This window comes from Heterodontus francisci, chromosome 15 (genome assembly GCF_036365525.1).
Source record: "Heterodontus francisci isolate sHetFra1 chromosome 15, sHetFra1.hap1, whole genome shotgun sequence".
NCBI classification, from domain to species: Eukaryota; Metazoa; Chordata; class Chondrichthyes; order Heterodontiformes; family Heterodontidae; genus Heterodontus; species Heterodontus francisci.
The window spans coordinates 96,716,273-96,733,281 of NC_090385.1; the positions used below are offsets into that span (position 1 = coordinate 96,716,273).

At 43.9% G+C, this 17,009-nt stretch overlaps 1 protein-coding gene across 2 annotated transcripts in view; it reads right to left on the reverse strand.

Annotated features, from left to right (window-relative positions):
- The window catches only part of LOC137377948 (proteolipid protein DM alpha), a 56,841-nt gene that overhangs the window by 13,534 nt on the left and 26,298 nt on the right, over positions 1–17,009 (reverse strand). For both annotated transcript variants that reach the window (XM_068048009.1, XM_068048011.1), the window contains exon 2: positions 1,297–1,483. In XM_068048009.1, coding sequence (XP_067904110.1) covers positions 1,297–1,483 — 187 coding nt within the window. The remainder of the gene's footprint in view (positions 1–1,296; positions 1,484–17,009) is intronic.

Sequence of the window (17,009 nt, forward strand, 5' to 3'; positions counted from 1 at the left end):
CTGTTTGCAGAGGATTTCACTCCTACACTCTACACACAAGCACACAGAGAGGAACATAGGAATAGGAGAAGGTAATTCAGGTAATTCAGCTTCTCCCAGTCTGCTCTGCCATTTTTTTCTTTTTCATGGAATGTCTGTCACTGGCAAGGCCAGCATTTGTTGACTATGCCTAATTGCCCTTGAATTGAGTGGCTTGCTAGACCATTTCAGAGGGCAGTTAAGAGTCAACCACATTGCTGTGGGTGTGGAGTCACATGTAGGCCAGACCAGGAAAGGACGGCAGATTTCCTTCCCTAAAGGACACCAGTGAACCAGATGGGTTTTTATGACAATCAATGATAGTTGTATGGCACCATTACTGAGGCTAGCTTTCAATTCAGATGGTGGGATTTGCGCCTGTGTCCACAGGGACTTAGCCTGGGCCTCTGGATTACTAGTATAGTGACATTACCACTATATCACCCAGCTAATTCCATTAGATTGTGTCTGATCTGTACCCCAACCTCATGAACCCAACCTTGCTCCATATCTAATACCTTTATCCAACAAAAATCTAGCAATCTCTATCGATAAAGTTTCAATTGACCTCAGTATCCACAGCCTTTTGATGGATAAAGTTCCACACTTCAACCACTATATGAGAGAGAAAAAGTCCTCCTCATTTCCCTACCGAGCTCCCTTGTCCTTAATTCTCCCATCAGCGGAAATATATATATCTACATCTACCTTTTCAAATGCTTTTAAACACGTCGATCAGAGCGCCCCTCAATCTTCTAAACTCAAGGAAATAGAAGGCTAGACTCTGCAACCTGTCCTCATAATTTAACCGTCTAAGGCCTGATGATATTCTGATGAATTTGCACTGCACCCTTTCCAATATATCCTTCCTGAGGTATGGTGCCTCGATGTGAAAACAGTTTTCAGATGTGGTTTGAACAGCACTCTGTACAACTGAAGCATAACTTCCAACACTTTGAGATAAAGGCTGACATTCCATTAGACGTTGGATCGACTTTTTGTACCCGTCCAGTAGTATTTAATTATTTCCGTATCTGGTGCCTAAATCTCTCCAATATCACCATTTAGAAACATCAGATTTATCTTTCTGGGGTCCTAATTGGATGACCTCACACTTTGCCCAGACTGAACTCCATCTGCCACTGTTTTGCCCACTCGCTATCTGTCAATGTCCTTTTGCAACTTTCTGCTCCCAGCTACACAGCTTGGTGTCTCTCCTAACATAGTGTTGTGCACAAGCGGGGACAAGACCAAAGAGAAAGATGTTGAGATACTTACACATTCACCAGGACAGCGTAATCTGTAAAGTCATTGGAGAAGTAAAGTTCGATGAGTTTCTCGGTCCCAGTCAGAGCCTCGTGGCCACAGCCACAGAAAACGGCCACTCCCACAAAGCACAGCACGGTAGCGATGAGAGAAGCATAGGGGATGCCCGTGAGACATCTCACACAGCACTCTGAGCAACCTGTGGGGAGAAAAAAATGGAGGTAACACAGGATCTGCCCCTCAACTCTTTCCATTAGCACTCCCCTCATCGCTTTTTAAGTACCCCTCACCTCCCCAAAACAGCAAAGGTCCCAGAATATCAGGTACAGGTGAAGTTTCTTTAGCCCAAATCCAGAAGTATAACCTGGTTGTGCACAGAGCTATTAGCTGGAGGTCTTGATCCTGCAAACCCTGGTGTGTGTGTGTGTGTGTGTGTGTGTCTGTGTGTGTGTGTGTGTGTGTGTGTGTGTGTGGGGGTGTATACGTACAGACAGCAGCAGGATCAGTATCTTCTATGGTTAAGTAGCTTCTAGATCACTGTCTAAGCTTACGAAGAGCGAGTGTAGCAAAAGGAACCAGTGCCTCCAGGACAATGAAGTTGTGTTGGGGGAGTGGGGAAAGGAGAGAGACAGAGAGAGAAGGGAAGAGATGGAGGAACACAAATGAATTAGAATCAGGAATTGGCCACCCGGCCCCACGAACCTGATCTGATTGCAACCTCAACTCCACATTTCCACCTACCCCTGAATACCTTTCACCCCTTTTCTCACCAAGAATTTATCTGTAATGACTTCTTTATGTTGTCTGATGCAACATAAATGTGATGCGTGGAGTCCAGTTGGTTGATAGGTTTAGTACAGCTAAATATTTGATATAGTACAGAATAAACTATTTACAGAACCTCCCTCTAGGTGTTAGTTGCAGAGTGACTCTGGCTTTGAGTTACATGACTATGTTCTGCTACATAGCTCATTAGCACATTAACATCTTAAAGGGACATCACTCGAAAAGGCAATCATACATCATCCCCTTTCTTTCCAAAGATAAGTCTTGTATGCTACAAGAAACACACAAAATTAGTTATCAAAATTATGTATACATGGATAGAGATTGTGAAATTTATGAGTGCAGAGGCTTAGAGTCCATATATCGTTTCGGTGGTTTGACAACTCTTCTAGATCTAGTTATGGTATAACCTTCTGGGGATGTGGATTTCAGCCTTGGTTGCTTTTGGTTTGCAGGCATGTTGTCAATGTGTTGGTTGTCGTCCTGTTGTTCCGTCACACCCTCATCGCAGAGTGTGTTCTTCCGAGTCCGCTGTGCACAACTGGAATATTGCACACCTCTTAATTGGCTTTGGTTCCTTCTCAACACTGCTCCACTAGATGTTGTAATTTCGTAGGATCTAGGCTCACTGCATACTTTGGATATCTCTGCAGGTAACCATGTTCTCATTGTGGGGTGTAGGTCCCTGAACTCGGTCTTCCATTAAGCTGAGGTAGTTCTGCCCCATCATGTTGGTCATGCACCATCTTCATTCTCCCTTGTTTTTTGAGCAGTGTCGCCTGCATCTCAGAGAATTTGGACAGATGATGGCTTGGTGGAGTCGTCCGCACTTGTCTGCCAAACATGATCTCTGCTGGTGACAGTAAGCTCATATCCATAGGTGTAGCTCTGAGGTGGAGCATGACAACACGAAGATCTTGTTTCGTTGTCCTACACTTCAGGATCAGTGATTTAACTGTGCAAACCATTCGCTCGGCAAGCCCATTAGATCTAGGGTAACTTGTGAGGATGTCACATGGTTTACGCCCCATTTGGCACACATATCCCTGAAAGGTCTGCCCATATACTATGACCCATTGTCAGAAATAATTTCTTCAGGTGCACCGAACAGAGTGAATATGGCACTCAATGTGTCTGTGATGACTGTACTTTAAGTGTCTTTTACCTGTATGACAATTGAAAATTTGGAGAAATAATCAGTGACTAAGATAAAATCGCCTCCATTAACAGAAAACAGATCAGTGGCAATTTCGGACAAAGGCTCTGATGGAATCTCGTGAGGGTGTAGAGGTTCTTTGCGTTGTTGTGGCTGGTGGCTCTGGCATACCTCGTACATCCTCACTAACTTTTCGATGTCACTGTTGATCCCTGGCCAATAAACAGTGTCTTATGCCAGTCGTCTTGTTCACTCTATGCCTATACGGCCTCGAAGTTGTGACAAGATGCCCTGACGGACAGCTTTGGGCACAATCACTTGTTTTTCCTTTGAAGGTGATGCCTCTCGAGATCCCGAGTTCATCTCTATAAGGCCAAAAGCATCTGAGGGTTTCTGGCACCTCTTTCACCATATCAGGCCATCCTTCTATGATGATTCTCCACAGGGCCTTCAGCTGTGTGTCATTGGCTGTTTCTGATTGTAGTTGGTCACATTTGTGTTGACCAAAATGCAATAAAATCGACTTTCAGCACATCTTCCACCTCGATGTCCATGCTGTCTACTTGTAGATCCAGTGGAACTTCTTCATTCTTGTTTGGACTTGGCAATCGGCTCAGCGTATCTGAGGTGACCATTTTGGTATCTGGTTTGTAGCAGGCATCGAAGTCGTACCCCTGTACTTTCACTAAGAGTCGCTGTAGTCGAGGTGGTGCACTTGTCAATGGTTTGCGCCAGATGTCCAGTGGTTTGTGGTCAGTTTCCACAGTGAACAGCTTACTGAACAGGTACGTGTGGAACCTTGTGATTCCAAACACCAGAGCAAGTGTTTCATGCTCTATGTTTGAGTAATTAGATTGTGCTGAGGATAAACATTTGGTTCTGAATGCAACTGGTTTGCCATCCTGCAGGATGCACACTCCTAGCCCTTTCTGTGAGGCATTGACTTCCAGGATTGTCTTCTTCCTTGGATCATAGTACTGCAGAGTACAGGTTTCTCCTGACAATACTTGTTTGAGAGACTCAAACATAGCCTGATGGTCCTCCTGCCATATATCTGGTATGTCTTTAAGAGCTCTCTCAGTGATGATGCTTTGTCAGAAAAATTTGGAATGTATCGTGCCAAGAAGTTGAAAAATCCAAGACATCTCTAGAGGTCTTCATTGTCTTGTGGGGGAGGCATATGCCTTCCATCTTCAATTTTGCCTGGGTCAGGACGGATTCCGCAACTAGAATTGATGGAGCCAAAGAAATCGATCTGACTTACATTCACCTGGCACTTCTTGATGTTAAAACAAGCCCTTCGTGACGAGCTACTGCCATCAGCGAATGAAGATTTTGATTATGTTTTTATTTTTATTTATTTATTTAGAGATACAGCACTGAAACAGGCCCTTTGGCCCACCGAGTCTGTGCTGACCATCAACCACCCATTTATACTAATCCTACATTCCTACCACATCCCCACCTGTCCCTATATTTCCCCTACCACCTACCTATACTAGGGGCAATTTCTAAAGGCCAATTTACCTATCAACCTACAAGTCTTTGGCCGTGGGAGGAAACCGGAGCACCCGGCGAAAACCCACGCAGACACAGGGAGAACTTGCAAACTCCACACAGGCAGTACCCGGAATCGAACCCGGGTCGCTGGAGCTGTGAGGCTGCGGTGCTAACCACTGTGCCGCCCATTGATTTTCAATGACTCCAGTACATATCCTTCAGTATTTGGACTGGTAGGATATTTGCACTAGCTCCGGTGTCCATCTTAACCCCAAGTGTGTTTTTGCCAGCTTTCTTTGGACACATGATGTTAATGGTAGCAAAAGCTTCCATTTGTTTGACTTCATCAAGTCATCATGGTGTGTCAGGTTCACAATGTGAAACATTTGCTCACCTTCTGACTTAGAATTGCTTCTCTGAGTCTTGGCTCAGGTATGTTGCTCTGTGAACTTCACGTATTGGCTTATGTTTGCACAGGTCTCTGGAGCTCTCCTTGCTGTGCCTGTCTCCTGTTTGCTTCTGTCCTACTGTGACTTCTGGCTACACTTTTGGAGCCAGATTTGTTGCATAGACAGGCCCAGTATCCTTTTGCACCGCATGCCTTGCACAGGTCTTGAGATGCAAGACAACTTTGGGGTGAGTGGGACCAACCACACTTACCATACAGCCTGCTTGCTCTTTTCTAGTTGATCATCATGCTGACGCTGTTGGCTTCACCTAGTGCTTGCAGGTGCTGTTGTCCAGCTACAATGGCTTCATATTTCCTGCCATTTGCTAGCAGTGCATCATTGCTGTGACCTTTCTTTCCACTCCCCAAAGAGTTCTTTCTGAAACGCTTCAATGGATGCGGTTATGAAAGTGATTGTTTGTGTCAAAAATATTCTTTTAAAGGAATTTATGGTTCAATTGAATAAATGTTGGACCAGATTTTTTTTTAAAAGCGCCAGCAAGGGGGCACTGATGGAACTGGATTGGTAACTATGTTACTGGTTGTCACATGACCCAAGTTAAAGATAGAACTAAAACCCTGGTAACAAGGGCATAGAAGTGACAAGCGTCCCTTGACTGGACAAGCCCAGTAGCAGCGGAGTCCACCTGGGCTGGGCAGAAAACTCAAAAGATTTTTGGTTCTGGGTCAGTGTGTGTTTTACCTTCTGAAGTGAGCAGCTGATAAGTCAAGTCTGGAGAATTCCCAAAAAGGAGAAAAGACTACAACCCAGCTCGCTTTCCAGCATCTCTGAAGGACCCCAAGAAGTCTACTGTGTCAATTCATCTTGTTTCCTTTCTTTGCCGAAAGCCTGCTAAATTACTTTTCAACACCGCCTGAAAAGAACTGTTCTAAAAGATCTCAGTGACCTGTCCACGTGTACTCAGAAGTTAGACAGTATGCCGGTTTTGGAACAATGCATCTCATCTGCTGTTTTCTTCAAAAACAAGCAAGCAATCTGCCCAAGTTTTTTGTCTGTAACAGAGCTCTGAATTTAAATAAAAATTCCTTTTTATTTTTTTCGGTTAACCGGTGTATGTGTGTGTGTGTGGGTGTGTATGTGAAGGGACTAAGGTAAAATAGGGAACTTTAAAATGCAATCTGTATGTTTGTTTTACTTCATTACTAGATAAGACTTGTTTTATAATAAACTGATAATTTTGTCATCATTAAAGAAACCTGGTTAGCATGTTCTATTCTGGGAAAAAACAGAATATATGATTGACCGTATCGATAAGTGGGAAAATTTAAATTAATATGTTGTGACCTGTGGAGAAGTGAGGCTGGAATAAACTCACCCGCCTTAGTCGTAACAGTGTTGAGACAATCACCAGTTCCATTAGTTGCTCGGAAGGCTCAGTTTCTGAGAAATCACATTCATTGCCCTTACTGCGGCATCTACTGATGAATTGATCTATTGATTCCTGTGGTTGTTGCCTGCAGGAAATCAATTGCAGGCGGTGAATTCAAAAATTCACTCTTGGTCGGAACTGGTCGTCTAGCGCTTCCCATATCTTTGGGGGATCTTTATAGTCCTCTTCAGATAAGCTAGAGGTATTGAGTCTGTGTAATCCCTCATTTTCAAATACTCTTATTATTTTTACAGCCTGTTTTTCTTGTTCTGCAATCACTTGATCTGTGAAGCAGAACTGCATTCTCTGTTTGGAATTCGGATAGGATATCCATGGCCTTTCATTTCATGCTGGGAAATTTGCTATCCATCTTCCTGCTGTTCATTTGCTTAAAACTTGCTTTAAAAGTTGTTCTACGACGCTGCAATGTTTCACCTTTAAGAAACTCTAATTTAGATTAGCTGCTTGGATTGAGAGGAGTAGGTGTTTGACAGTGCTGTGTATTTATCGCACTTAAGCTGCTCTGATTACACATCTGTTCAATAAGCAGTTCAATTGCTTTTTTAGACTAGGGGTTGTTCCATGCTTGAGTGGTTTAATGGTATTTTTAGAGCTCTGGTTGCCTGAATGAAAGCTCTTCTTCACACTCATGTGGTTTAATGAGTTTTTAAAAACTTTGGCTGCATGGATGAAGCTCTGAAGTGATCGTGACTTTCCCGCGCTTTTTGCGATCAGATACCTCCTGTAATGGCTCTGACCTCGATCAGCCTGGGGCAGGAGTCGGGTCTTCATTTTTTTTCAATGGAGCCTTTGTTTAAAAAAAAACAAACTTTATATGCACTTCAAAGCTTTTTTTTTTAAAGCCAGTATCTCTCGACCGTTGGCACAATTACTCACCCGATTTACTTGCTGCCTGTCATTCAGAACTCTGTCTTCTACAGCTTGAGCCAATTTCTTCTTAAAAATTATTTGAGCAGTTTTATTTTTTAAGATTGTCTCGAGCGGCTGTAGGAAGGGTAGTTTTCAAAGCTGTTTTACCCGTGGTCTTCAATTTAGACTTTATCTTTTCACCATATAATGAGTTTGTTATGCTGTCTGATGCAACATAAATGAGATGCATGGAGTCCAGTTAGTTGAAGATCTCAAACTGGTTTATTATAGCCAAATATTATATACAGTAGAGTTAACTATTTACAAAACCTTCCTCTAGGTGTTACAGTTGCAGACACATTCTGGCTTTGAGTCACATGACTATGTTCTGGCACTTAGCTCATTAGCATACTAAGATCTTAAAGGCAATCATACAACACTATCTACCTCTGCCTTAAAAATACTCAAAGACTCCGCTTCAACCACATTTTGAGGAAGAAAGTTCCAAAGTCTCACACCCTCAGAGAAAAAAAATTCTCATCTCTGTCTTAAATAGGTGACCCCTTATTTTTAAGCAGTGATCTCTAGTTCTGGATTCTCCCACAAGAGGAAACATCCTTACCACATCCACCCTGTCAAGACCCCTGAGGATCTTATATGTTTCAATCAAGCCGCCTCTTACTCTTCTAAACTCCAACGGATACAAGCCGAGTCTGTCCAACCTTTCCTCATAAGCCAATCTGCCCATTCCAGGTATCTGTCTAGTAAACCTTCTCTGAACTGCTTCAAATGCATTTACATCCTTCCTTAAATAAGCAGACCAATAATGTACACAGTACTCTAAATGTAGTCTCTGCAATGCCCTGTATAACTGAAGCATAACCTCCCTGTGTATTCAGTTCCCCTCGCAATAAACAATAACATTCTATTAGCTTTCCTAATTACTTGCGTACCTGCATACTAACCTTTTGCGGTTCATGCACTCAGAGCTCTGCAATCTCTCACCATTTAGATAATATGCTTCTTTTTTATTCTTCCTGCCAAAGTGGACAATTTCACATTTTCTCACATTATACTCCATTTGCCAGCTCTTTGCCCACTCACTTAACCTATCCATAACCCATTGTAGCCCCCTTACGCCTTCTTCACAAGTTACTTTCCTACCTATCTTTGTGTCATCAGCAAATTTAACAATCATATCTTCGGTCCTTCATCCAAGTCATTTATATAAATGGTAAAAAGTTGAGGCCCCAGCACAGATCCCTGTGGCACACCACTCATTACATCTTGCCAACCAGAAAATGACCCATTTATTCCCACTGTTTCCTGTTAGCTAGCCAATCTTCTATCCATGCCAATATGTTACTCCCGACACCATGAGCTTTTATTTTCTGCAATAACCTTTGATGTGCTACCTTATCAAATGCCTTCTGGAAATCTAAATAAAGTACATCCACTGGTTCCCCTTTATCCACAGCACATGTTACTTCTCAAAGAACTCCAATAAATTGGTTAAACATAATTTTCCTTTCACAAAACCATATTGACTCTGCCTGATTACCTTGAATTTTTCTAAGTGCCCTGCTATAACATCTTTAATAATAGCTTCTCCCTATTACAGATGTTAAGCTAACTGACCTGTAGTTTCCTGCTTTCTGTCTCCTTCCCTTTTTGAATAAAGGAGTTCCGTTGGCTATTTTCCAATCTAATGGAACCTTCCCCGAATCTAGTGAATTTTGGAAAATTAAAACTAACGATCCACTATCTCACTAGCCATCAGGACCCGGGGACTTGTCAGCCCGCATCTCCAACAATTTGCTCAGTACCACTTCCCCAGTGATTGTAATTTTATTGAGTTCCTCCCTCCCTTCCATTTCCTGATTTACAGCTATTTCTGGGATAATACTTGCATCCTCTATAGTGAAGACCAATGCAAAATACCTGTTCAATTCATCTGCCATCTCCTTATTTCCCATTAATAATTCCCCAGACTCACTTTCTATGGGACCAACGCTCACTTTGTTAACTTTAAAAAAAATATATCTATAGAAACTCTTACTATCTGTTTCTATATTTCTAGTTAGACAGAGAGAGAGGTGGAGTGGGGGAATTTCCTTGAGAATTGAGGTTAACACTCTGACTCATTATAGAATGTAGACAAGATTGTTCTATAGAACAGTCTGTGGAGGAACCAACTTGGGAACAGGTTATTTTAGATCTGGTATTGTGCAATGAGAAAGGGTTAATAATCTTCTAGTAGAGGGGCTTCGAGGGGATAGTGATGGTAATAATGATAGAATTGAGTTTGAAAATGATTTAGTCAAGTCCAAAACTAGGGTCTTAAATCAGAGCAAAACAAACTATGTAGGATTGAAGGGAGAATTGGCTCAGGTTGATTGGGAAACTACATTGAAAGATATGACAATAGTTAAGCAATGGCAAACATTTAAAGAATTGAAACATAATTTGCAACAAATATAGATTCCTTTAAAGAATAAAAACCCATCAGAAAAGTGGCGAACAAGATACATTAAAAAATTATAAGATTAAAAAGAAGAGGTTTATATTGTTGCCAAAGAGTAGTAAGCCTGAGGATTTGGAGGATTTTAGAATTCAGCAAAGAATGAAGCACAACATTGATAAGGAAAGAGAAAAATATAATGGAAACAAACATGGCCAGACACATAAAAACAGATTGTAAAAGCTTCTATAGGAATGGAAATAAGAGATTAGCAAAAGTAAATGTGGGTCCCTTAGAGGCAGAGACAGGAGAAATTAAATACAGAAATAAGGAAATGGCACAGATATTGAAAAGGTATTTTCAGCCTGCCTTCAGAGTAAAAGACACAAAACACACTGAAAATTGTGGGAACCATGGATCCAATGAGAGTGAGGAACTTACAATAATTATTATTAAAGAAAAAGTATTGGAGAAATTAACGTAACTAAAAGCTGACAAAGCCCCTGCACCTGATGTCCTACATTTCAGAGTTTCAAAAGAGGTGGCTGCACTGGTGTCAATCTTCCAGAACGCCCTAGATTCTAGAACAGTCTTCATCAATTGAAAGGTAGGAAATGTAACCCTACTATTCAAGAAAGGAGAGAGAGAGAGATATCATGAAACTATAGGCCAGTTAGCCTGACAACAGTCATTGGGAAAATGCTAGAATATATTATTAGGGACATGGTAACAATGCACCTAAATAATCAGAATTTGTTTGGGCAGAGTCTCACAGATTTAAGAAGGGAAGTTCATCTTTGACTACGCTGTTAGCCTTTTGGAGTTAGTAACGAGCAGGGTAGATAAGGGGCAAACCAGTGGATGTAATGTGATTTGGATTTACAAAAAAAGCATTCAATAAGCTGCCACACAAGTGGTTATTATACAAAATTAGGGCTCATGGGATTGGGGGTAAAATATTACTATGGATTGAGGATTAGATAATGGACCGAGAGTGGAATAAATGAGTTATTTTCGGGTTGTCAGGCTGTAATGAGCAGGGTACTGCCAGGATCAGTACTTGGGCGTCAACTATATACAAACTATATGAACGACTTAGATGAGGGGACTGAGTGTAATGTATCCAAATTTGCTGATGAATTAAAGCCAGGTAGGAAAGTAGGCAGTGAGGAGAATGCAAAGAGGCTACAGAGGGATATATACAGGTTAAATGAGTCAGCATAGAACACAGCAGATGGAATATAATGTGGAGAAATATGAAATTATCCACTTTGGTAGGAAAATATAAAAAAGCAGAATTTTTTTTAAATGGTGAGAGTCGGTGAAATATTGGTATTCAGAGTGACCTAGGTGTTCTTGTACATACATCACAGAAAGATAACATGCAGTTACGACAAGCAATTAGGAAGGCAATGGTATGTTAACCATGATCACAAAGTGATTCGGGTATAAATGTGAAGAAGGCTTGCTACATTTGGATAGGGCCTTGGTAGACGGCAACTGGAGTACTGTGTACAGTTTTGGTTTCCTGAACTAAGGAAGGATGTCCTAGTCTTGGAGGGAATGCAACAAAGGTTCTCTAGACGTTTCCTAGGACGAGGATATTGCCCTATGAGGAGAGATTGAGTAGACTGGGACTCTATTTCCTGAAATTTAGAAGAATGCAGGTGAACCGACTGAAACAGAAAATTCTGATAGGGTCTGGCAGGGTAGATGCCAGAAGGATGTTTTCCCTGGCTGGAGGGTCTGTTCATGTGTTCGACAGACTCAGAATAAGAGAGCGGTCACTTTGGACTGAGATGAGGAGAAATTTCTTCATTCAGAGGGTTAGGAACCTTTGGAATTCTCTACCTCAGATGTCTGAGTGCTCAGTCATTGGAACATATTCAAGACAGAGAAGGATTGATTTTTGGATACCAAGGGAATCAATGGATATGGGGACAGTGCTGAAGATCAGCCATGATCATAGGCTCAAAGGGCGTATGGCCGAATCAGCTCCAATAGCTTATGTTCTTACATGGCCTCAGCTGTGAGCGTAACTTGTTAGCAACAGAGAGTGAGGACAGCAGATCATTGAACCAACAGGAATGGGAGAACCTGGCCCATCGTTATCAGTTCCACCGACAGTGAAAATGACAGTACGACACAGCGATTGGCTCCCATTCACCTCATTGCCAGGCACCATCAGCCCACTCAGCAGCTTCAGTTGCCAAGGAAACACAACAGAACGTGAGTCACATCCAAACATTCACACACCGGTGACAGAGAAATAAAACTGCTGCACCAGATAATATCCATGTGACGATTGGTCCTCTGGGGCAAGAGGCCAGTTTCAAGAGGACTTGTTACAGTCGCTCAGTGACTGACGATGCACAGCACTGACAGAGCTTCACTTCGATCACATCAGGAGAAGCACAAGCACCGCCCATGGCCACCAGGTGGAGCCTTTGTTTTGATATTCAAAACAAGACTTCAAATTTGAAATGTGGAATGAACAGACAGAGTCGGAAAACTGCGTAGAAAATACCAGAACATTGACCCTTCGAATCCACCCACCAACCCCTTCAGTGGCACCAGACCACGGGCCTCCGTGCCCCATCGCGGGCACCAGGCCACGGGCCTCCACGGCCCCTCGCAGGCACCAGGCCACGGGCCTCCATGCCCCATCGCGGGCACCAGGCCACGGGCCTCCATGCCCCATCGCGGGCACCAGGCCACAGGCCTCCACGGCCCCATCGCGGGTACCAGGCCACGGGCCTCAACGCCCCATCGCAGGCACAAGGCCATGGGCTTCCACCCCCAGCACTCAGGGGCACCAGACCCGAGGTCTCCATTCCTGCACAACCTCCCACACCCCCTTACTGGCACTAGGCCTAAGATTGTGAGGTAATGCACTGCTTAACATGCAACATATTTGAATACACTTTGGATGAGGATAGGCAAAAGCGAGAGGTGCAAATTTGACACTCATTTTACCTCACAGAAATATCAGGTGCCTTTCTCAGCCCGCAGGACATCCCAAAGTGTTTCACAGTCAATGAAGTGCTTTTAAAGTGGAGTCACTGCTGTAATGTATGAAACGTGGCAGCCATCTTGCACAAAGTAAATTCACACAAACAATAATGTGATAATGACGAGAAATGGACATTTGTTGAGGGATAAATATTGGCCAGATCTTCCCTGTTCTTGTGTGAATACTGCCAAAGGACCTTTCACATCCATCTGAGGACTATGGGGACTCAATTTAAAGCCAAACGTCCGCCCCTCCGACAGCGCAGTGCTCCCTCACTCAGTACTGCCCCTCTGACAGTGCTCCCTCACTCAGAACTGCCCCTCCGACAGTGCAGTGCTCCCTCACTCAGTACCGCCCCTCCGACAGTGCAGTGCTCCCTCACTCAGTATTGCCCCTCATACAGCGCAGTGCTCCCTCACTCAGTACTGCCCCTATGACAGTGCTCCCTCACTCAGAACTGCCCCTCCGACAGTGCAGTGCTCCCTCACTCAGTACCGCCCCTCCGACAGTGCAGTGCTCCCTCACTCAGTATTGCCCCTCATACAGCGCAGTGTTCCCTCACTCAGTACTGCCCCTCCGACAGTGCAGTGCTCCCTCACTCAGTACTACCCCTCCGACAGTGCAGTGCTCCCTCACTCAGTACTACCCCTCCGACAGTGCAGTGCTCCCTCACTCAGTACTGCCCCTCCGACAGTGCAGTGCTCCCTCACTCAGTACTACCCCTCCGACAGTGCAGTGCTCCCTCACTCAGTACTACCCCTCCGACAGTGCAGTGCTCCCTCACTCAGTACTGCCCCTGACAGTGCAGTGCTCCCTCACTCAGTACTACCCCTCCGACAGTGCAGTGCTCCCTCACTCAGTACTACCCCTCCGACAGTGCAGTGCTCCCTCACTCAGTACTACCCCTCCGACAGTGCAGTGCCCCCTCACTCAGTATTGCCCCTCCGACAGTGCAGTGCTCCCTCACTCAGTACTGCCCCTCCGACAGTGCAGTGCTCCCTCACTCAGTACTGCCCCTCCGACAGCGCAGTGCTCCCTCACTCAGTAATGCCCCTCCGACAGCGCAGTGCTCCCTCACTCAGTACTGCCCCTCTGACAGCGCAGTGCTCCCTCACTCAGTACTGCCCCTCTGACGGCACAGTACTGAGGGAATGCTGTACCAAGGATATTTGCCTGGATTATGTGCTCAAGTTTCTGGAATGGGAAGTGAACCCACAATCTTCTGACTCTGTGGCCAGCACGGCTCCAGTTAAAAATGTTGACATATGAATGGCTCATTAATAGATGAATTCAAGCATAACAATTGACCAGTCAAACTGGTCAGCCTGTATATAACAGCAAAGAAAAAGGAGAGTCAAAAAGTGCGTGAAAGAGAGCACAACTAAATCGTTAACAGGTACTGAGGGAAACACATGACCAAACTGTGCAGCATACGGATATTAAGCAAATTATGAAAGGGCATAAAGCAGCCTAAGTGAATGGGCAAAACTAGAAACTGGATTTCAATGTGGCAACGTGAGAGGTCTTTCATTGTGGATCTAGGAGAAACAAATTATCACTATGGCGACTGACTGGCAGCTGTGGGGAAGCAAAAGGATTTAGGTGTCAATGTACACAAATCACTAAAAGCTAATGTACAGGTACAAAAAACATCGCCCTTTACCTCAAGAGGGCTAGAAGATACACTTCAGTTATACAGAGCTCTGCTCAGTCCCTATCAGGAGTAGCTGCATTCAGTTCTAGACACTGCACCTCAGAAAGGGTCCATTGGCCTTGGAGTGGGTGCAAGGCAGATTCACCAGAATGATTTTTTAAAATTCTTTCATAGGATGTGGGCATCTGGCTAGACCAGTATTTATTGCCCATTCCTAATTGCTCTTGAAAAGATGGTAGTGAGCTGCCTTCTTGAACCGCTGCAGTCCTTGGGGTGTAGGTACGCAAACATTGCTGTTTGGGAGTGAGTTCCACGACTTTGACCCAGCGACAGTGAAGGAACGGCGATATAGTTCCAAATCAGGACAGTGTGTGACTTGGAGGGAAACTTGCAGGTGGTGGTGTTCCCATGTATCTACTGCCCTTGTCCTTCCAGGTGGTAGATGTTGCAGGTTTGGAAGGTGCTGTCTAAGGAGCCTTGGTGAGTTGCTGCAGTGCATCTTGTCGATGGTACGCATGCTTCCACTGTGCACAGGTGGTGGAGGATGTGAATGTTTGTGGATGGGGTGCCAATCAAGCGGATTGCTTTGTCCTGAATGGTGTCGAGCGTCTTGAGTGTTGTTGAAGCTGCACCAATCCAGGCAAGTGGAGAGTATTCCATCACACTCCTGACTTGTGCCTTGTAGATGATGGACAGGCTTTGGGGAGTCAGGAGGTGAGTTACTCGCTGCAGAGTTCTCAGCCTCTGACCTGCTCTTGTAGCCACAGTATTTATATGGATGGTCCAGTTCAGTTTCTGGTAAATGGTCGCCCCCAGAATGCTGCTGATGGGGGATTCAGTGATTTGTTGTATGATTACCTTTAAGAGTGATGTCCCTTTAAGATCTCAGTATACTAATGAGCTAAGTGCCAGGACGCAGTCATGTGACTCAGAGCCAGAGTCACTCTGCAACTGTAAAACCAAGACTACGGTTCTGTAAATAGTTAGCTCTGTACTGTATATGATAGCTGTTCAATAAACATGTTTTGAGATATTCAACCAACTGGACTCCACGCATAACATAAAAGAGCTGATTGCAGTAATACCATTGAATGTCAAGGGGAGATGGTTAGATTCTCCCTTATTGGAGATGGTCATTACTTGTGTGGCGCGAATGTTACTTGCCACTTATCAGAATAAGCCTGATTGTTGTCCAGGTCTTACTGGAGAAGACCATGGTCCTATGCAACATCTGAGGAGTTGCTAATGGTGTTGAACATCATGCAATCATCAGCCAACATCCTCACTTCCGACTTTAAGATGGAGGAAAGGTCATTGATGAAGCAGCTGAAGATGGTTGGGCCTAGGACACTACCCTGAGGAACTCCTGCAGTGATGTCCTGGGCTGAGATGATCAGCCTCCAGTAACCACAAACCATCTTCCTTTGCGCTAGGTATAACTCTGACCATTGGGGAGTTTATAACAGGGCAAAAAGGGTTAAATTATGGGGACAGGTTGCATAAGTATGGCTTATATTCCACAGAGTGTAAAAGGTTCAGGAATGATTTAATTGAGATATTTGAGATAATTAAAGGGCTCAATAAGGTAGAGAGAAAGAAACTATTTCCTGTAGTGAGGGAATCAAGAACAAGGGGCATAATCTTAAAATTAGTGCGAGGCAATTCAGGAGTGAAATCAGAAAGCATCTTCCACACAAAGGGTAATAGAAATCTAGAACTCAATGAAAATTGTCAAGATGGGTTGAGCCTATTGGCTTGTGTTTATCCTGTAAATTGATAGGTATTTGTTGGATAAGAAATATGGATCAAAAGATGGGGGAATGGAGTTGAGGTACAGATTGAATGCCTGAGCTAATCTGAGGGGCTGAAAGGCCTCCTCCTGCTCCAGTCAGGCCCAACTTCAAAGTTGCAATGCATTAAAGAACAGAAGTAAAACTTTAGTGGATGCAGCTCAAAGAGCTGGTGAAGACTGCAAAGCTGGCTTTGTAATCCACAAAACGATTCAAATAAGTTGGTGGGGGTCAACCCTGAAGCAAATTGGGATGGAAATGAATGTGTGTTTATGTAAGTCATTTGTTAAGTAGAATAGATTACAAAAGGAAATGGAGAGAGACAGGCTACACGGTATTGTACTTCCATTCTGTACTGAAGTGGGACTGGGAATTACAAAGGGCCATTTATTGGGCTCAAGCCCTGGCCTCGGCTCCGCGGCAGAGCTACTACTGACTAAATAGACTGTAAGGAATGAAATGGAACTAACCATTGAGTTATAAAGTTGTGCTACTTGAAGAGGCAGATACAGCCCCACCCCCTTCCTACTCCCATACTAAAAGGGGGCAGTTACCAATGAAGGACAATAATGTCAGGAGCCCCTCCCACAACCACAAATTAATCTCCCCAGTGCCTATCTTTCATCACTTCAAACTCTAGCTCAGTGACTCAGGAT